Source organism: Mustela lutreola, chromosome 8 (genome assembly GCF_030435805.1).
Source record: "Mustela lutreola isolate mMusLut2 chromosome 8, mMusLut2.pri, whole genome shotgun sequence".
NCBI lineage: Eukaryota > Metazoa > Chordata > Mammalia > Carnivora > Mustelidae > Mustela > Mustela lutreola.
In genome coordinates, this window is record NC_081297.1 from 150,875,103 (window position 1) to 150,896,197 (window position 21,095).

The 21,095-nt window shown below is 60.1% G+C and overlaps 1 protein-coding gene across 2 annotated transcripts; it reads right to left on the reverse strand.

Annotated features, from left to right (window-relative positions):
• Positions 1-648: 648 nt before the first annotated feature.
• On the reverse strand, positions 649-19,973 carry MLC1 (modulator of VRAC current 1). 2 transcript variants are annotated; one of them, XM_059187337.1, is made up of 12 exons: positions 19,609-19,973; positions 19,069-19,428; positions 18,446-18,535; positions 17,356-17,409; positions 16,617-16,718; positions 10,186-10,284; positions 9,905-9,976; positions 8,977-9,093; positions 7,035-7,091; positions 6,373-6,495; positions 3,544-3,696; positions 649-2,548 (listed from the first exon to the last, which is right to left on the reverse strand). In XM_059187337.1, exons 2-12 carry the CDS (start codon positions 19,246-19,248, stop codon positions 2,474-2,476), a joined length of 1,122 nt encoding a protein of 373 aa, XP_059043320.1. In that variant the 5' UTR covers positions 19,249-19,428; positions 19,609-19,973; the 3' UTR covers positions 649-2,473. The 2 variants fall into 2 exon arrangements, with proteins under 2 accessions (XP_059043320.1, XP_059043321.1); XM_059187338.1 differs by lacking the exon at positions 19,609-19,973 and adding an exon at positions 19,563-19,581.
• Positions 19,974-21,095: the final 1,122 nt, after the last annotated feature.

Sequence of the window (21,095 nt, forward strand, 5' to 3'; positions counted from 1 at the left end):
CTCACTCCCGGTGCCCCACAACGGCCGGGCCGGGGGAGCAGAGACCGAGACAGTCCCTGGGGTGGCGATGCCAGGCAGGGGGCTGCACACCGGGTGTCCCCACGTGGGCTGTGGGCAATCGCTGCCAGCAGGGCAGCTTTCCCGTCCCGGGGAAGAACCCGAGGGGGACTTTGTGTCCCCAGGGTCATTCATGCCCCCCCCCCCCGTTCCAGCTGCACCCAGTGTCCCACACCAGCCCTTCTCCACCTCCTTCCTCCCCGAGGCTCTTTGTGGACAGGAGTGAGTAAGAAAGACCCACCTACCCTACTGCTCCGAGTAAATTTCTGAAACCTACCTATTATCTTTATTTGGTTTAAAATCATCTTTATTTTGCACTTAACTTCCCAAGATGGCCTACAAGTGAGGCTCCACTCTGCATTCGCTGTGGCAGTGTGGGTGGGCAGTGCCTGTAGGCAGGAAGGGGTCTTTGTGCCCCTTTCCAGTCTTCACTAACAAGCCGCAGGAGCTCGCCAGTCCCCACCTCCGCGTGGCCTCACAAAAATCACAAAACAAGGAGTGGTTTCACCTCCACCAGCCCTCCTATGCTTTAACTCTCATTTTTCTCAGAACCTGGGCAAAGTGATCCCTGAGAGACCCAAAATGAAAAAGGCCACGTTTACATGTTAGCATTTATTGCGCAAGAGATACTGAACTACATCAGACGCAAATGAAAACAATTATAAATTTCTAAAACCCCATTAGCCTCTGTTCCTCAAGCTCTCTCCGAAATAAAGTTCAAGCCAGTGCTAAGCCCCCAGGTGTCTAATTCCGGCTTGGAGACTCAGATTCTCTGTCCCCAGGACAACATCAGCATGGACTGTGCTGACTTTGTCCCAGGCTCCTAGCAGAGCCCCTTGGCCTCCTGGCCTGAACGCCACAGGAAGGGGAGGGGAGGGGGACTGTGGCTGGGGGACCTGTGCGCACGCGTGCACGGAGCTGGGTGTGTGCCCGTGCAGGAGAGAGCCATCGGTGGCATTCAGAAGACAGTCCACCTCTCCCGTGTCTCACCGGCTTTCGTCCTGTTTGAAAGCGACCCGGGCCATGCTGGAGGCTCTGAATGCAGGCGGCCAGTCCCTTGGGCTCGGAAATGAGAAACCAGGGAGGATCCTGGAATCCACCCCCCAGGGCCACACTCGGCCAGCTCCAGACAATCCTCACTAAGGAGCCACGGTAGAGGACCTCAACTCAGCAAGGAGCAAACCTTAGCACCTGCCCCAGAGCCGAGGGCCGCCCCACTCCTTCCATGGGAGGCAGAGGTGGCTGCCTTGGGAATGAAAGCGCGGGCCCCAGGACAGCTGCTGGGACACTTGCAGAGCTGCTCCCAGCTCCCTGCGGTTTATCAGCGCAGTCAACTGGGGGAAGAGCACTGCGTTTCCAGAAATCCCGGGAATACTCCCAGGACAAGGAGATGGCACGGGCTAGTTTGGGGACATGACTTTAACTGAAGCAGATGTTCTTCTCACACCACACTGTCTCAGGCAAAGGGACAGGGACAGACGGAGGAGACCCCCAGCCTGGGCCTGACCTCAGGTGAGTGGGGTTAAGAAAGACTGGCTGGAGGCTGCGTGGCCGCGAGCCCCGCGGAGGGTTCCAGGGGCGTCCGTCCGGCATTGTGAGCTTGGTAACGGGAGTGGAGGCAGAAACCATGACGGGAGGGGACCCACCTGCCTCGGCAAGGCCAGTGAGACCAGGAAATGGGCCCCAAGTTTGCAAAGCCTTGGACATGGCCCCACCCCGAAGAATGCTGAGCTGTGATGTGGCCCGGGTCACGCTCTGTGTGGGTGCTGACCAACGGCTCAGGAGCTGGAGGGCCCCTGGCCAAGGGCAGACCAGCACCGCTGGCGCAGACCTCTGCGCCCCCGGTGTGACACAGACACCAGCGCCACGGAGCAGGCAGGGTCCTTCTGCCACGACCGGGGCGAGCAGAGAGAAGGCAGACACTGGGGCACATACGCTTCACAGAGGGACAGCAGCCGTGCGCCCATGGCCCTGGGGACAAGGGCCTACCCTGACTCGTGAGAGGCGACGGGGACACGCAGCTGTGCTTTCATCAGGAACCACACTGGCAGGCCGGGCCCTGGTCCACACCCGTCTCAGAAGAGAAACCCCGTTAGACTCACGTGGGGCCGTGTGTGTCTGCTCAACACGAGCAGGCCAGGGACACCAGCCCGGAGCCGGAGGAGCAGACGGGGGCTGGCCACACGTCCCAGCCTATGTATCAGCCCTGGAGGGCCTGGCTCCGCAGGGGCCCGGGCTCGCCTGCAGGCCCCACTGCTCACGAGGGGGGCGCCTCAGGGCCAGGAACCTACAGACCAATAAGCAGAATTAAACTACTCTAAGAAATGAAAACTCCACCTTGCCGCCGGGCCTGGCTGCGCAGTGGTCGCTGGAGGACCACGAGCCAGGCTCCTGCCTCGGTCTCCCCAGCCCGTGCTCACTGGGCCATCTGCACCACGACGGCCCGCCAGGCTTTCTCCTTGTCGAACTCCTTCAGGGGGCTTCTGGACACCTGTGGCCAAACAGGCAGAGTGTTACTTCCCCTGCGCCCGCACCCCCGCGGCAGCAGGCAGGCTGGAAAGCTGTTCACTGGAGAGCTGCTCTCATCTGTGGCAACACAGGAAACCGCACAGGACCCCGGGGGTGGGGAGGCCATGGACACCCCCGCCCCTCCACCTCCCACATCCCCCTCTCCCAGGTACACAGCTGGGCGGGGGGGGGGGGGAGGCCACTCGGGCGTCTGCCCCACAGACATCCAGCACCTGCAGCACAAGCATCTGCATACAGCAGGCACCCAATAAACAGACACCAAAGTGCAGGAATCAACAGGGTGGGTGAGGGCCTCCAAACTCTTCCTGAGGGGAGGGGGCCAGCACCCCTGCAGAGAAGGGGCCTGAGGAGAATACTTGAGGCCAAGGTCAGCAGACGGGAACAGGCCCCTGGGCCTCTGCACCTGCTGTTTTGGAAACTGCTGGGAGCGCTAACTCAGCAGTCAACACAGAGGTGCCCCACCCAGACAAGGTGGGTCTCTGGTAGGTCCTGGGGGCAACGCCGACCCGTCCGTGCGGGAGACCAGCCCTCACAGATAAAAAGCAGGAGAGGAAATGGCCGTGGATCTCAGTGAGAGAGAGCACAGGGCAAGACGGAGGGCCCGGTTCGCTGAGCGGGGCCCACGGCGGGAGCTCGGGCAGGCACAAAGGCCAGTCCACAGCATGAACACCTCACGGGGAGCGCACTGACCCGCAGCCTGCCAGCCATGAGGGCCTCGAGCTGGGCGGAGGGGCTGGCATCAACCTCCAGAGCCTGCCGGCCGAGGTCACTGACACCACACCTGTCGGGGTGGGTGGCTGCTCCCGAGAGGAGCCGGGGTAGGACCCCCACGACCTGCGTGGGTCCTGAGCAACTTCCTGTCCGTGTCTGCGTGAGCTCGGTGCACAACACCTTTTCAGGAACAGATGTGAGCACTGAGCCGCCCCACCAGCCGGGACGGTCCCCACGGCCGCTCACCTCCCCCGCAGGGCGCTCCGGCAGGCCGGCCTGCACCGTGTCCCAGGACGCGGCCAGCTTGAAGCGCACGCACTGCATGACGGTCCCCGTGTTGAGGCTGGCCTGGAGCAGCAGCGCCAGCAGCAGCAGCAGCAGCAACACGTCGTAGGATCGCTGCGGGGAACAGGGTGGTGAGCGGCGTAGCCCGCCAGGGCTCCTGGGCTCCCTGGCCTGCGGCCTGCGTGGGACAGACTGCTTCCGCCGGCCAAGGGAGGCCGTCTGGCAGGCAGTGCCTGGGCCCCAGGCTGAGGACGCAGCTGAGCTACTGTGACTCAATCCAGGTACCAGCCCTTCTGCACAAGGATTTCTGTCTCACCAACAGGAGGCTCTGCAGCCCTGGGTTTGACAGAGGACACGAAGATGGCCCGGGGGCTCCCCACCTAGTCTCCAGTGCCCTGACACCACCGCCCATAGAGCCCCATGTGAAGACACAGAGGGCGTCCCCGAGGGGTGGAGCCCCCAGCTGTGTGGAAGCCGCCCTGGGACGCCCGGGTCACGGCCCACGAACGCATCCACCTTCCCCCGGAGCTGAGGAGCTGAGCCTGGCGACTGCTGGAAAAAAGGCTTCTGAGGAGCGCCTGGCACCAGCAGGGGGACGGGAGGCAGAGGGAGCCTTGGTGAGCAAAGGATCCTGGGGCGCCCCCGGCCCTCCCAGCCCAGGCGACCTTCGGCAGAGACACAAAACCCCAGCTCTGCACAGTGTCACTGGGGAAACACTGCTTCTCAAGTTAACGTACAAATCTATCCACAGCCCAGTTTAAAAAAAAAAAAAAAAGTGCTTTTGGAGCCAAGCAGCTTGATTTTAAAACCCACACAGGAAAACAAACACACAACTCAGGGGACACTGAGAAGCGGTGACAGCTAAGCAGGCAAAAGGCTGGGTCAAACGTGAAGCCGGTCGGCAAACTTCCAGGACCGGCACCCCGCGGCACTGGCTACGTGTGAGAGTGGCGGGCGCAGAAACAGGCCGGTAGGGTCGGGAGCTCCGCTGCGAGCAGGGCCGCGTGCCCCCGAAGGGCAGGGAAGGGAGACGTTCCAGTCCCCGGCGTCTCACAGCCTCGTGCTCCAGGTCAGCTCCTGCCAGATGCAAGCACCAGCCTTTCTCACAGCGATGGAAACTCCAGAAACAGCAAAGGAAAAGACTGACCAACTTAACAGCATAAACAGAGATGTCCTCAGGACAGAAGTCACAGCTGCTGGTTGGGGGCCAGTGTCTGGACCCAGTGCAGACAGCGCCGGTCTCCCAAATACCGGTTGAGCGCAAGACCCCCGGGAAGTGGGCAAGACACAGACGCAAAGCACCGTCACACACAGTCCAAGGCCACGTGTGTCCAGAGAGAAGCCCACGGCAGCCACACCAGCGCACGGCCTCCCCTGCGTGGCAAATCCAGTGACAAGCCCCAGTGCCAGGCTGTGGAGGAACGGGTGCTCCCTCCAGCCTTGGCTGGGCCACCTCGGGCCCAGCAGCGCGTAGAGGACGAAAGCCGTGAGTCCGCGGTGGCGCTTGGAAGGGAAGGGCACTACCTGTCACAGCGCGCGTCACGCTGCATACCAGCTCGTCGGAGCCATGGACACAAGACCCAGGCGTCCGTCACCCTTCCTCACCCCTCCATGTAGAACAATGGCTCGGGCGAGGCCGGCCGCCAGGGCCTGCGCCAGGTGCTGGGACCCGTGTCCGCAGGCTCACACTTGGTCATGGTTGTTTCCGACCCTCGAGAGGCCCCGACCCCAGCCCCAGCCCGAGCGCTTTGGCAGCTGCTGCCGAGCCAGGCGGAGGTGACCGCACATGCCCCGGACCCTGCTCCCACCGGCATCCCAGGAAACGGACCCACACGCGCGAACTTCTTCCAGACACTTAGCCTGGACTCCAAGAGTCAGTGTGCGGGGGCAGAGGCGGGGACCACTGATGACAGACTCAGCCAGTCCCGCTCCAGAAGCTTCCCCTGGGAGGCACGCCCTCGGGCTGGTCTGTGTGCACTGCCCGAAGGCCACACTGCGTGATTTCAGGCCCGTGACTGCCATGTGGGGCTGTGGGCGTGTAGGAGGAAGTCCTTCCGGAAATGCCGAAGTCCTCGCGGGGAAGGTCCCGCTGTCAGACCCTGGCCAGTCCCTTCAGATGCTTCTGAAAAACGACATGCCTGCGTGTGTGCTCCCAGCCGTCGTGTGAACACACGTGTGCAAACGGCATGCAGCTGCTGGGGATCTTGGTGCTCAGGAGTCTTTCCGTCTGTCTGTGTGTCTGAAATTTCTCATGACAGACTCCTGGGAACAAACAGCACACGCACCGGCAACAAGCCGAGTTACCTCAGCAACAAGCCTGGGGCCGTGTGTCTGAGCCCACGGAGGGACTGGGAAAGTCCGCATGTTTGTGGAAAGGCCCTCAATTCTCCTCAAATTTGTCTAGAGATGAAATGGAATTCCAACAAGCATGTCACACACCCACACGGAGAGCGGGTTCTACCGCGGTCACGGGAGCAGCAAGGGCCGAGAATCTCCAAGAGAGCCGTGAAGAAGGGGTGTCCGGGTGCACTGCGACACCAGACAGAACGGCCTAAACTTTGAAACAGCAACCTGCGCGGAGCAGGGCTGGGGCGGCCCGGGCATCCGAGCAGGAGCATGGACACCTGGCTGTCCCACAGAAGCGAGTCCAGGGCTGCTCAGGCCACATGTGGGAGCAGCTCCAGCAGGCTGACGCTTGGCCAGGCCTCCTGTCCTGGGAGACCCTCCCGCACAGCCCACGGGGCAGCAAGGCCACGTCCACACGGGGTTCCGAGCGAAAGGAGCACATACCTCCACGGCGGGCGGGTAGTCTTTGAAGATCTCCAGGATTCTCATGATGCTGAACGACAGGTACCCAGAGGCGGTGAACAGCAGCGGGGAAGTAAGGCTGCAGATGGCGATCAGCATCTCCACCTGCAGGAGAAGATGGGCGCTCGGCTCGGCCGGGCCAGCGGGCCCGGGAGCCACAGCCGGCACAGGCGCAGGCGGACACTGGCGTCTGCACTCCGCCCGAGGCTCCTGCTAGGGTCTGAGCTTGGTCTCCCGTGAACTCCAAGTCCCCCCAGCTTCCTCACAACGACCCACTCTGTTGGGAGAGGGACACACGCGCAGCTGGCCTCTCGCAGTGGTGCGCAGACTGTGCCGCCGGCTGGGCCGGGCCGCCAGGCACACGGGGCTCAAAGTATGAGTGCGGGGAGTTGGGGCCCAAACTGAGTGTCTGTCGCTGTCCGACAGCGGGTCACGGGACAAGACGCAGGACGCAGGCTGAGGCTGGCAGGCCGGCGTCTGCCCCGCCGAGTCCCAGGACTGTCTCGGGACCCTCCACATTTCCGCAGATAGTCCCACCCTCCAAACAGCACCCGCCAAGCCTCCCTGCCCACCCCGCCACCCGGTTCCTGCTGCTGCCGCCATGGGGGAGAGCTAGGGAAGGGGCCAGGCGGGGCCGCACTTACCAGACACCTGCTGGGGCACTCCGCGGTGACGTGACTGGCGATAGCACTGGGGAAACACTAGGAGGAGAGAGAACACGGCCTCAGAGGGGCTGGTGGGGACAACTGCTCCCTGCGCGCTCCTGTTTCGGGGGCCGGCGGGCTGGGGCTGGGACGGACAGGAGAGGGGCGGCTCTGCAAGGCTGTGGAGGAGCTGGGGGAGCCCCCCCAGGGTTACTCCGTCGGCCGAGCCGGGCTGCCTGGCCCCCGGCAGCTGTGTGCAAGCCTGTTGACGCAGAGATGTCCTCGGGGACCGCGCTCCGCTGGCACCCACCATGCAGCGCTCCCACGGGTTCAACAGCACTGCTGCGTCCACATCCGCCCCATTGCCCAGTAACATCCCGCCATCTCCGTGACCCTGCTTTGCGCTGACCAGAGACCCTCGCCCTCCACGGTCAGACGTGGGCATTTCTGAAGAGCGCACCGGCTCGCTGCAGGCTGGCCTCAGCCGGGTGGACTCAGAGGCCCCCAGGACCACCCGCCGCACTGACTGCTCCACGGCGGAGGTCCCCTTCCCCTTCGGTGACACAGGTCTGCTTCATCTTACTGAATGGATGGATTTACTCTAACGCCATCTGGGTCACACAGTCCAGGAGGGGGAGGGAAGCAGGAGGACACGTCCTTCCCAAGGAGAGCAGGGCTGGGCCTGCTGAGCCGACTGAGCCCTTGGACCCAAGTGTGTGCAGGTGCTGGTTAGCCACACACCCACACGGGGAGGGACACACCCACGCCCTGGGTGGGCACGGCTCGGACCCCTGGACACTGGGATGGCGTCTGCACTGGCTTAGGGCTCTGGCTTGAGGGTGAGCGGGACACAGCAGGCTCTACAGCAGGAGGACAGGGAGGAGCAGCCCTCGGACGGCCGGTCTCCACAGGGGTGTGCGCATGGCTGCAGGGGCGAATGGGGCTGGCCCGGAGCCTGGGGTGAATGTGCTCCAGCAAGCTCTCTGGTCGGAAGCAGAGGGGGACCTCAGGACGCGGAGAAGTCGCTTAGGAAGAAACGCAGTGGCCCCAGCATGCCGGAGCAGGGCTCAGGTTTGCTGGGTGGTTCCTCCAGCCCCAGGCCCTGGACAGCAGGAAACTGGCCTGTGGCGGGGAGCTGTTCGCGCGCGCGCGCGCACACACACACACACACACACACACACACACACCACTGGCCCGGGGACGCCACAGGAACAGGCTCCCAGTCAGGCCCCAAGCCCTAGACTCTGGCCTGGTCTATGACCTTGGCCTCTCCTACTGTTCCCAGACCACCCCTCCCTACCAGGGACCACCCGTGATCCTTTCCTCTCCACATTCCACATCTGGGGGCGTAGGGGGCACCTGCAGAGAGAGAGGCCCAGGGAGGCTGGTCTGGGGATGACGGCCACACCGTCCTCCCCACGTGCTCCCTCTCCCCAGGCTCCAGTCCTTGGGAGGGCCCTTGGCCATCATTCCCAGGGCTCGGCCAGGCTGGGCACAGGCGCCCACGGGGTTGCTCTGAGCCCTGGGAGGCAGCAGGACTCCAGAGAGACACCAGTACCCCCTTCCTGTGGCTGAATTCACAAGCTGGCAGGCAGCACCTCCAGGAGAGCAGGAGGACGAGGCCAGGGATGCTCCCTGTGTCCTGTCCACTCAGACGGGATGGCCCTGGACAGCAGGTGGGACAAACCAGCCCTCCTGCAGGCGCCCCATGCGACCCAGGGACGAGGCAAAGCAGCCCCGGGATGACCACATCTGGGAGCACAGGGCACGCAGGGGTCGGTCTTAACCATTCCACACGGCAGTGAGGAGCCCACACCTGCCAAGGCCGCCTGTGGCTGCAGAGGGGAGACGCTGGGCACTTCTGTTCGACACGAGCAACGTCCCCTGCTGTCAGTGACGACAGACTTGCTCATCAGACCATGAGGCCACCAGAGGTACTCACGGCCACTAAGATCCAAAAGAACGTCACTGAGAGGTGCGGCCCCGAGACAGCGTCGTCCACGTTCAGAGCAATGACACCGCCCAGGACAGCAGAGACGCCAGCAATCACCTCGATGACCTGGGGGGGCAGAGCACACAGGCGGGGTCACCCAGGGAAAGCGTCTTGCGTGCCGCCGGCGGGCTGGGGTGCGACTGCTCTAAGAGCTCAGGGCAAAGGAGCCAATAGGTGGAAATGCTGAGGACAACCTCTAAGAGAACATGGGAAAATGCATAGTTTCCAACTGAAAACTGGCGGGAAAAGGAAAAAAGCAGAAGAAAGGACGACACTCCCACCCGTCCAAGGCCGGCGGGGCAGGCCCGGCAGGCAGAGCAGCGAGAAAACTGAGAGGCGACAAAACTCGGCACACGTGGCCACATGGCGACGCGGCTGCCCACGAGCGACGGCGTCCACGAGGCCACGGAGAGGACGGCAGTCCCACACAGTGCCAGAAGCACCCCCAAACACAAGTGGGGCTGAACATCGGGGCAAAAGGGCACAGCCCACAGGGCCGATGGCGGGAGAGCCGGGCCACTGACCCGGTCAGCACAGGCTTTATGGCGAGTGCTGGCGGGGGACTTGCTAAGTGATGACAGAAGGAAACCTGCACGTGTCCAGGGACACAAGCTCCAGACACCGCGGCGGGGAGCTACAGAAACGGGGAAGGCCACACTCAGAACGGGGGGTTCTCAGAACAAGTGGGAAACACCCAAGTCGGAAACAGGTGACCAGAGAGGGTGGCCACGTCACCTGCTTCCAACCAGGATCCTTGTGAGAGGAAGTGGGTGAACCTGAGGACCACCCCAGAGAACAGGGGAGCACTCAGGACTCTGTGTCACATGACCCTCCCCACGTAAATCAATCCTCGGGCAGAAAGGGAAGTTCATCTCACCGAATAGGACTTCAGGACCCGGGCAGGAAAGGCCACTTCGTACAGCATGTTGGTGCCATCCGGCATGGGACCCTGAGAGGAAAAACACGTTTGGCCTGGACCAGAACCACACGGAGGCGGGAGGTCGCATCGCACCTTCCACTGTGTTCCCTGCAGCCCTGAGCCTCCAGACTCCCTGGAGACGCAGGGCTGTGTGGGGCGCCCAGGGGCAGGCTTCCGTCCCGCCGACCTGTGCTCCGGGGCGCCAGCTGGGGTCCTGCGCAGCCCGGGGCCGGACCCACCTTCTGCTTACGGGGCGCCTCGCTGGACCGTGCTGAGATGATCACTGTGGCCGCCATGAAGATCTCCAGCAGGAGGAGCAGAATCAGATTGAAATTTATCTGCCAAAAGAGACGACTCTTCACTTGATTTCCATAACCGCAGACAACCCCACGGGCAGCCTCCCCGAGGAAGGCCAGATGCTAGGCACAGGGGCCACACACCCCCTCGGACTCTGACTCTGTCTCTCGAAACCATTCTTAGCTCCAGGCCTGGATTTGGCGACCCCCGAGCTAGCCCTTCCTTAGTGGTTTGCCCCTCCTGGGTGTTTAAAGATACAAAAACTGAAGTTCATTGCAAAACTGGGAGCCTTTACACAGCTCTGTGCAGGATGCCAAGACCGGAAGAGGCCGGGGCCTTGGGGAGGAGACGGTTCCACGTTGTGACTGTGCCGGCGACTACAGAAAACCTGTGTCTCTGACAACAGTCACAGAACAAGATGCTAAAAACAAACAAACAAACAAACAAAACCTAGTTACTACATTGTAGGATAAGCATGCAAGCTGGCTGACCCGGGGCCCTGGTCGCCTACCCTCTCTGTGGGGCTCCCAGCCTCAGGGCCTCCCTCCCCCGCCCCCACCCCCCAGGGCAGGTGCCTCACAGCCAGGGGAGCCCCGAGCCCGCGGACGGTATTCACGCGAGCCAGTCCTCGGCCTGTTCCCCTGCCTTGTCCGTTCCTTCCCGCGGACACCCTCGTCTCCTCCCGCTCTGCCTCCTCGTGCTTCCCCCAGCAGCCCCCAGGCTGGGCATGGCCTGCCCCCCGCCCCTTCCTGGGGCTGTGAGGGATGAGCTAGGGTGGCTGTCTCCTGGTCGCAGGCCTCCGCAGCCCCGAGTGATAATAAAACCACATTTAAAATCAGATGAAGTTAGTATGTTTCATCTACAGAACCCTGCATGCAAAATAAAACAGACAACATTTGTTCTTTTATATATTTGGTGGAATGTTAACAGAAACTGACCATCTACCAAGCCACAAAATAGCCTAGGTAAATTCCAAAAAATCTACACAAGCTGTACATTCTGACTCTAAAAATAACATTAGAAAACAACAAATGGAAGGTTTTAAAAAATAATCCCATGGGTCTGTATCATCAGGTTCCTGACGAGAAACCCAGGGTTAGCCACGAGGAGGGACTGGAGGAAACCCAGCGGTACGGCAGCGACCAGTGAGGACCAGGGCAGGAAGGACGTGGCCGTGAGAGAGGACCGAGCCCCCGTCCCAGCACCCCGCAGGGCTCAGAGTCAGGGGACGGACACAGTAACCACTTGCTAACAACCCGTCTCCATCCCGCACGGGCACGCGTGCTGCCTCTGGCACCACGCAGGCAGGCGCTGCGTGGGGAGCGGGTCTGGAGAGGCAAACGGGAGGCGTGCACATCCCTAGAACCAAACAAGGATGAAATGCTCCGTGTCAGATCGGAGGCTGCTAAGCCGGAGCTTGGAGACAGGGCAGACGCACCCCAGCAGGCCCGGCTGCTAGCCCACCACGGGTGCAGGGCTCCGACCCCCTGCTGGCCCACCCAGAAGCAGCCCCGGACACATGGGAAAGAGAGTGCGGCAAGCACAGACAAACCAAAGCAAGAGCTGGTTCTTCGCAAGGATACATAAGACAGATACGAGGAAGACACGTGAAATTCTGAAATGAAAAGAAGTTACACATGGCTGTCCAACTGGACAGTATTGTAGAATGAAACTCGACCATTTTCTTACACCACACACAGAGATAAACTCAAAATGGATGAAAGGCCCCAATGTGAGGCCGGAATCTATCAAAATCTTAGAGGAGAACATAGGCAGTGACCTCTCCAACATCGGCCACAGCAATGTCTTTCAAGACACGTCTCCAAAGGCAAAGGAAACGAAAGTGAAAATGAACTTTTGGATCTTCACCAAGATCAAAAGCTTCTGAGAGGTGCCTGGGTGGCTCAGGGGGTTAAAGCCTCTGCCTTCGGCTCACGTCATGATCGCAGGGTCCTGGGATCAAGCCCCGCATCGGGCTCTCTGCTCGGTGGGGAGCCTGCTTCCCTCTCTCTCTGCCTGCTTCTCTGCCTGCTTGTGATCTCTGTTTGTCAAATAAATAAATAAAATATTTAAATTAAAAAGAAAAATCAAAAGCTTCTGCACAGCAAAGGAAACAGTCAACAAAACAAAGAGGCAACCCATGGAACGGGAGAAGCTATTCGCAAATGACAGAACAGACAAAGGCTGATACCCAAGATCTAAAAAGAACTCCTCAAACTCAACACACACAAGACAATCACATCAAAAAATGGGCAGAAGACATGAACAGACACTTCTCCAAAGAAGACATACAAATGACTAACGGACACATGAAAAAATGTTCATCACTAGGCATCAGGGAGACTCAAATCAAAACCACAGTGAGACACCACCTTACACCAGTTAGAATGGCCAAAATTAACAAGACAATAAACGAGTGTTGGAGAGGATGTGGAGAAAGGGGAACCCTCTTACACTGTTGGTGGGAATGCACGTTGGTGCAGCCACTCTGGAAAACAGTGTGGAGATTCCTCAAGAAATTAAAAATAGAGCTTCCCTATGACCCTGCAATTGCACTACCAGGTATTTACCCCAAAGATACAGATGTCGTGAAAAGTGCACCTCCCCGTGGGGCCATCTGTACCCCAGTGTTCACAGCAGCAATGGCCACAGTCACCAAACTGTGGAAAGAACCAAGATGCCCTTCAACGGACGAATGGATAAGGAAGATGTGGTCCATATACACTATGGAGTATGATGCCTCCATCAGAAAGGACGAATGCCCAACTTTTGTAGCAACATGGACGGGACTGGAGGAGATTATGCTGAGTGAAATGAGTCAAGCAGAGTGATTATCACATGGTTTTACTTACTGTGGGGCATAAGGAATAACACGGAGGACATGGGGAGACGGAGAGGAGAAGTGAGTTGGGGGAAATCGGAGGGGGAGACGAACCATAAGAGACTGTGGACTCTGAGAAACAAGCTGAGGGTTTTGGAGGGGCGGGGGTGGGGGGTTTGGGTGAGCCTGGTGGTGGGTATTATAGAGGGCACGGATTGCATGGAGCCCTGGCTGTGGTCCATAAACAATGAATTCTGCAACACTAAAAAGAAATTTAAAAATTAAAAATTAAAAATTAAAAGAACTTGCACTTAAAAAAAAGAAGTTCTAGATCACACACATAAAGCAGTGAGCAATGTTGGGGCTATTACGTGCTGCTCATTTTTGAAAAACTGCATGATATAGAGAAATTTTTGATAAAAAGATAAAAGCCAAACTTTGGCACAAGAAGAAACAGAAATTTGGGTGCCTGGGTGGCTCAGTGGGTTAAAGCCTCTGCCTTCGGCTCAGGTCATGATCTCAGGGTCCTAGGATCGAGCCCCGCGTCAGGCTCTCTGCTCGGCGGGGAGCCTGCTTCCCCCTCTCTCTCTCTCTGCCTGCCTCTCTGACTACTTCTGATCTGTCAAATAAAGAAAAATCTTAAAAAAATAAAAATAAAAATAAATAAAAAATAAAAACCGCACAGTGTGAACATTCACCCAAATGAGTACCCAGCAGCAAGGGCCGACCTCCTGGTCGATACGGGACAGGGTCGCTTGGGGAAGCTGGGCACGGGCACAAAGGAACTTACCTACCATCTGTTCAAATTATTTTGAGTCTTAAAATATTTCCAAATAAAGAAAAAATTAAATCCCCTGTCTCTGTACTCCAATAATCCATCTGAAAATGTCATTTGAAAAATAAGATACCCTACTAGCAACAAAAGCTGTAAATGATGTAGGGATTACTCGCCCAAGATCCACAAAACACTGAGGCCCTAAGGATGGACCCAGAGGATGATTTGAAACCATTGAGAGACCACGGAGGCCTCTGCACGGGGTGATTAACAGACCAAAGAGGCCACTGCTCACAAAGTCATTCCATAAACCTGAAGTAACCACAACGCATCCCAGGACACTTGCTAAGGGGCTCGGTAACCCTGTTCTGAAGCACCCTTGCAGCCCGAGGGCTCGGCACTGCGGAAGGGGAGGATGATGTGCGGCGCCCGGGGCGGCCCAGGAACAGATGGGGCGGCGCTTTACTGGGGCGGCTGCTAAGGGGGACACGAGGCAGCTGTCAGGGAGCTCAGGAGCATCGGGGATGAGACGGGGGGAGGGAAGTCGTGAGCGGCTGCCCCTGGGGTCCTCCCCGAGCACAGCAGACCAGGGAAGCTCGTGGGGTCTGGGAAGCCTGAGCCCTGAGCAGGGGTGTGAGAGCCGGGCTGCCCCAATGCGGGTGTAGGAGACCCTGCAGAAGTGCGTCCCCATGGGCCTGCTCCTGGCAGGGGGCAGGAAAGCTGAGCCCCCTGGACCCACCCTGAAGAGTGCGGGGAGACGGGACCGCCCGGGGATGCCGCACAGACCCACAGGGGCTGCACGAGGACGGCGGGGGCAGGTGGGCTGTCTTGCACACACCCTGTGGGGACGTCAGACATGCTCGCCCAGGGCCGGCCGGGAGAGGCGTGTGGGAACCCCAAATGGCCTGTCCCACCTGCAGCTATGTCCCCGTGTGTCCTTCCTCAGAACACTTGTGTGCAAGTACGCGTGTGCAAGTGTGCACTTGTGTGTGCAAGTGTGCGTGTGTGTGTGTGTGTGCACACGCGCATGCACAGCCCCAGACCCTGGTGATTTGGGCATTAGAACCACGTGTCTTCGGTGCCACAGACCGCACTCCCGGTGCACTGTGGCCCGGCCTTCAGGAGCCGGGAGCCCCCACAAGGCCTGGTTACCCCGGACTCCTGCACGGTGGTCCAGGTGGGGTGGAGACCAGAGCTCCAGCTCCAGGGCCGGCAGCGCTGCAGCCATGGGCCACGCTGGAGGAGAGGGCTGGGCGGCATGGGGCTCTCCGCCTTGCTTTACCCCGTGTGTGTTGCGGGGGGCACTGTCCAGGGACACTGAGGATCTGCTTCGGTTCGGGGTTCTGGGGACCATCCCCAGGGCTGCCAGAGCCCCAGTTCCTGGCCGGGTGCACACGTGTTTCCCCAGGGTCTGCCCTGCCAGGGTGGGGGGCAGAGTCTCCTCCCTGTGTGTCCTTCCTCAGAACATACGCAGACACCAGACAGTTTCCACACAACATGAGAGTCACCCTGGTGGGGGGAGGCAGGCCCCTCTGCCTTCCGTGGCTTCCGGCCGGCCACGCGCTGCTGGGAATGGTACCTCCCTGTGGCTTCCGCTGACTTCCTGTGACGGCAGCAGGGCTGAGACCGCCTCCAGCCGCCTGGGGCACTGTGCCTTCCTCCTCGGTGAGGACCCTCTCCCACGGACCCACAGTGGGAGTGCCCCCACATGCCCTGGGAGGGGTCCCCCTTATAGCGGGAGCTCCCGTGACTGCCCTGGTCGGGCTCCAGCAACACCAGTGTGTTCCATGTCCAGGGCTGCTCTGGGCTGGCCCAGAAGTGGGGTGGGGGGGACTCCCTTGCCTTCTGGGATGGCTGTTTAAGAACGCCTGGTTGTGGGGTGAGTCCCCAGCTGTTGTCCAGGGGCTGCCATCCCTAGCCCATGATCACGATCGGTGCCAGGTCCCGCTGCCGTCGCAAGGTGCCCCCGCGTGGCACGTGCTCCTGGCAGGACTGATCTAACGAGGGCATCCTGGTTCACCTACGAGTCAGCCTCACAAACCTTCTGATCTCATCTCAGGACCTCCACATTTAACTCCCTAAAATGCTTTTGGTATTTGAATTACAGTTTCCAAAATGTTCTGTTGCTGGTACAATTGTATGCTGATTTTCACGCCCAGCAACCTTGCTACATGCCTGAGTTTAAGGTCAAGTCATGGGAACCCCCTCATCTGCAGACAATGGCAACAGGAGTGTCCCTGCCAGGTCCATGGGACAGTGTTCATGCGATTGCCCCGGAGGACTGGCCAATACTTCCTCGGGGCCACCGCACTCTCTTCCTGCCCTTGAAAAGAGGGAGTTCAACATTTCCCATAAAGCAAGGCTTTTTTATCTATCTTTTTGAGGTAACCCTGAGGATTCCTCTCTTGTAGGACACTCTGCTGGCATCACGGCTTACACGCGGAGTTTTCGCCACTTTTCTTAGCGGCACACACACCAGCAGTGCACCTTGGAATCAACAGCATCACAGATTTGACGAAAAACGTTGTAAAAGAGACTCTCAACAAACCCACGGAACCAGCGCCACAGTGCAGAAAAGACCACTCTTGAACGCAAAAACAAAACTCCAGCCTTGCCGGACTCCAAGGCTCGGGCACGCGGGCCACGTGGCTTCTGCACCGCTGCAGCCCAGCGGCCGCCCCCTCTCAGGCCCAGACTCAGCAGGACCAGAGCCCCCGGCTCCCCCCCCGGGCCCCCCCTCCGGCAGCAGAAGGACCCGTCACCCCACCCGGACTCACGTCTATGGCTGAGGGCTTCACAACCAGTTTGCATCCAAACCAGATCAAGCAGGTCGTGGTGATGGCAAACGTGGACACAAACAGGATCTGGAAGTTGGGGATCTGGAAGGCACGACGGGGGTCACTCTTCGGGGCATAACTAAAAACAGATGGGCTCGTTGCACCAAATTCCACGTCATTCACTAAAAATCCCCAGAATGTGCCGCAGGAGGACAAGCCGGGGCGAGGGCGATGGGGTGGCTTAGTCAGTAGAGCGCCAGACTCCTGATCTCACTGTCCTGGGTTCGAGCCTCGCGTTGGACTCTGTGCTCAGTGCGCGTCTGCCGGAAGGCCTCCCTCTCCCTCTGCCCCTCCCACCGCTGCTCGCCCACGTGCACACGCACTCTCTAGCTCTCTCCCGCTAAAATAAATAAAATAAAAATTTAAAAAGAACACAACTAGCCTAGGAGGGTACACTGCAGCCCCTCGAGGCCGTGGGGAGGGTACAGGAAGCCCTGTTGTGTGGGGCACAGGGGCTGCCGGCAGTGTAGACGCCCCTGTCCACACGTGTGCAGACACACACAGACACACGCACACAGACGCACACGGATACGCCGATGCACACACGGGTGGGTGCCCGTCAGCCCTGCAGGCGGCCTGGGTCTCCTTTCCCACCCCCCACCTGGCACGTCCCGCCCTCGGAGGCTCCCGCACAGCCCAGAGCCGCGCCCTCAGCGCCCGCACCGAGGCCTGGACTCACCGCTCTGATGTTCCTCCGGGAAACCCCGAAGCTCACGATTGCTGAGGGGAGACACTGCAAAGAAACCCGAGCTCCGTGAGCCATGGCCAACCCCTGCCGATCCCCTGCAGGGCTCACGCTTCCAAATGACCCCAGACCTGGCGGCCAAACAAGGGCCGCCTGTCGGAGGCACAGGTGCTGGCAGTGGCGCAAGGCCTCAGAACTTTGAAAACAATTTATTCTGGAAAAACTGTCATTTTTCCGAAGGGACAGAAGAGGCAGAAAACGAAAGCTCTTCATGCTGAGCGCACTCAGAGCCAGCCATTGCCAGCTGCACGAGCTCAGGGTTGTCCTGGCTGGAGAATTACCCCAGAAGGGAAACTCATCTCCGTGTGAAGAAGTGGAAATGTTCAGGAGTTCCAGAGCCCTGAGGAGGTTCTTGTCGGAGACCCCACAGTTGGTCCCCACAGAAGTGGAGGACGAGGAAGAGGGCAAGCGTGGGGTGTCGGGGTAGTGGGGCAGTGGAGGGAAGGGCACCAGCCTGGGCACCATGGTGCCAGGTGTCGCCCCTGTGGACACCAGGGCCCCCGCAGACCCCACGAGCTTCGGGGACAGAGCCTGCAAAGGCAGAGGGGAGCCGGCAGGAGCGTGGCTCGTCTCCCCAGCCTGTCACTTCTGAGGGGGAAGGGTACCCCCAAGGACTTTGCTGAAATGTCCAGCCTAGGTCAGTGCTGCCCGGGAGCATCTGGGCCAGACAGCACTGGGACCCCCAAGGGCCACTCCGGTGGTGAGAAAGGGCCACCGAGAAGGCCCCAGAGACAACGGCAGGGAAAGAGTCCAATTCTCTCAAGGAGCTTTGTCCTAAGGGAGCAGAGGCCAGGCGTCCTGCCAGCAAAGGGACCCCCGAAGCGGTGTGCAGCTCTTAGAAACCCAAGCGCCGTTTCCTGCCCGGGAGTCTGCGGCAAGAGCCTCAGACAGGCCTCAAATTCTATTTGAAACTAAAGTCACAAGGGGAGCAAGTGACAGCAACAGGCCAATCTCAGAGCCAACAACTCCCGACAGACGGCCGCAAAGCCCAGCACAGGCGGGGCGCCCGAGGAGCGGTGCTTACCGAGCCTGCCGCGCAGCGTAAGTAATCCATCTCCAAGGGAAACACGTTCCCCAGATAGAGCGAAAACCCCGACGTCACAAGCAGACAGCTCTGCAAAATAGCAGCACGGCTCAGGGGGCGAGAAGGGCCCGCTGGGCCATCGGGCCACGCGACGGCGAGTCCTCCGGCCTGGACGGCCAGCGCGGTCGCCGGCTCCCGCCGCACCCGACTCCTCCCCTTCTCTCCCCAGCAGGGTCAGACCGCGCGGGAAGGGAGACGCGTCTGTCGGAATCTTGAGCAAGACATGGGGCTTCCCCCGGACGCTTGCTCACCCCAAAACGTACAGGTCCAGGGGCCTCAGCGTCCCACACTCAGGGCCAGTCACGGAGGCCGGGCCCAGCGCCATTCCGCGCTCTCTGCGAAACGGGCCCAAACGGACAGCCGGGAAATGAGCACAAGGCCAAGGGCTTCCCGGCTGTGAGGGGCACCCGGGCCTCATGGCAGGCCTGAGAGATGGAAACGTCGCCAAGGTGGAGGCTCTGGGTCTGGGCCAGGGTCGTGTGTGCCCCCCCGTGAAGGGAGCATGGGGTCCGGCAGCCTGGGAACAAGGGGAACACGGTACTCGCCTACGAGGAGCTACTCACCCCCATCAACACGGAGAGGACCCACGTCTTGTGGGTGAGGCACGGGGGCAGCCTCGTGGCCAGCTGCAGCTCGCTGGGCTTGGCGTCAGGGCCGTAGCTCCCGGCCTCAGGCCGTGCCCGCTCCAGGGTGGGCGTCCTGTCGTAGCTGAGCTCCTCCCTGCTCTGCTCCTCCCGCGTCATGGTGCTCGGGCCGCAGACCCCGGCATTAGAGGCCACGGGACCGCGGCTCCCGGGTCCCCTCGGCTGCCACTGACGCACCAGCAAGAAAACGATTGTTGATTCCGGCCGGCTCTGAAGAGTTGAGGTAGAGGAAGCTGCTCTCAGTAAAAGAAGTATCGTCCGTAGGAAAACGCCGTGAACCTGAAGAGGACAAGGACCCCTTCAGCCCCCAGTGCCCCAGTGCTGAGCGGCTGCCAGTGCCTCTGGGACGCGGGCCCCCCGCACCCCCAGGCCGCACCCACAGTAGCAGCCCCGCGCCCGCTCGAGGTGCCCACCAAGCCGAGAGCCCGAAGGCGCCCACCGTGTGGCCGGCGTGCTTACCTCCAGAGGCTCCGGCCCTGGTCTCCGGGGAGTCAGCAGCCTTGGTTTCCAGCAACTGCTATTCACGCAGAAACAAAAGGGCGGCAAAGCCGCGCCGTCGCCTCCCGAATTTCAATGAGACTCGAGAGTGGGACGCTGAGCTTCTGGGGCAGTCGTGTAAGGGCGAGGGCATCGGGGCCAGCCAGCTCCGCTGGGGGCCACGGCGGGGGGGTGACCGCCCACCTGCGAGCAGTGTGCGGAGCTCGGAAGCCTGGTGGGGTTCAGACTAGGAGCTGCATGTTCACACCCTCTCGGGCGGCTGGCCCCGCGCTCTGCGACCCCAGAGAATGACCCGTCACCACGGCACACGCACACGAGTGCCTTCAATGCAGGCAAGGCCCTTGACCTGCTCGGAACAGGGACTGGCTGGTTCCCGCGGCAGCCCGGCACTCCCGCGGCAGCCCGGCACTCCCACGGGCCCTTTATTTCCGCTCACTGAGCAAAGAGAAAGGACGGGAGTTTCCTCGCCCGGAGACACTGGCGCCCTGACAGTCACTCTTTGTGGACACGGAAGCCATAAAATGGCTCAAATCAAAGCATTCTGAAAAACTAGCTCCTCCAACTGCAAATCCACATGGCGCCGAAGCAAGGCGCGGGTTCTAGGTAACGGGCTGCTCTGTTGTCCTCCTCACCCACCAAGCAAAGGCCAGAATTTTCTCAAACTACAACCTGGCAAGTCAAGAACGGATTTCCAACAGATTGAAGACTCTCCCAAACTTCTTCACTGCCTTTTTGTTTGTTCTGGTTTCTGGTGAGAGACAGGCTGGGTGGTGCAGAGGGAGAAGGAGAGTGAACCTCCAGCAAACGCTGAGCAGAGCAGGGAGCCCGACACGGGACTCGATCCCAGGACCCTGAGATCATGACCTGAGCTGAAACCAAGAGTCGGACACTTAACCGAGGGCACCACCCAGGCGCCCCTCCCCCACCGTCTTCTGGATAACTGAATTAGGAGGGATCTGTCTTACAGGATGGAACCTTTTGTGTTTTCTTTTGAAGAAAAAAGTCAAGCACATTTCAGCATTCCTGCAGCTTTCTAAGGTGGTTCCAAAGAAATGGGACCAGGCCGCCTCGAATCGGAGACTGTGGAGCAGTCTCCTCGAGTCCGGACTCGTCAGCCCCTGGGAAGTGTGTCCTTCTTTCTGTTGGCAGCCCCAGTTTCCAGAACAAATCGTGTTTTCTCACACAAACTATTGTTCCTAAAATACCCTCCCTCCCTCGTCTGCCTGCTGAGATCCCACTCCTGTTTTAACATTTTTACCGCCGTTCAGCAGACACTGACAGAGTGGACAGAGTAGACCGCGTCCTTCCCACGCGGAGTTCACGTTCTAACCGGCGCACGGAGCACACCAAATAAACATTGTGCTCTGTGACAGGGAGTACGTCGGAGAGTCAGGGCAGCCTCAGTGAGGAGGAGGCAAGAGCGGAGTCTCACCAAGAGCCAGAACAGA

What these genes read in the sequence shown, in the direction of transcription:
- MLC1 (XM_059187337.1), bottom strand. Translation starts at nt 19,248, where the DNA reads ATGACGCGGGAGGAGCAGAGCAGGGAGGAGCTCAGCTACGACAGGACG. An exon ending in TCCTCTCCGTGTTGATGGGG is followed by an intron (nt 18,536 to 19,068) that starts GTGAGTAGCTCC and finishes GCTATTTTGCAG; the next exon opens with AGCTGTCTGCTTGTGACGTC. An exon ending in CCCGGAGGAACATCAGAGCG is followed by an intron (nt 16,719 to 17,355) that starts GTGAGTCCAGGC and finishes CGTGCCTTCCAG; the next exon opens with ATCCCCAACTTCCAGATCCT.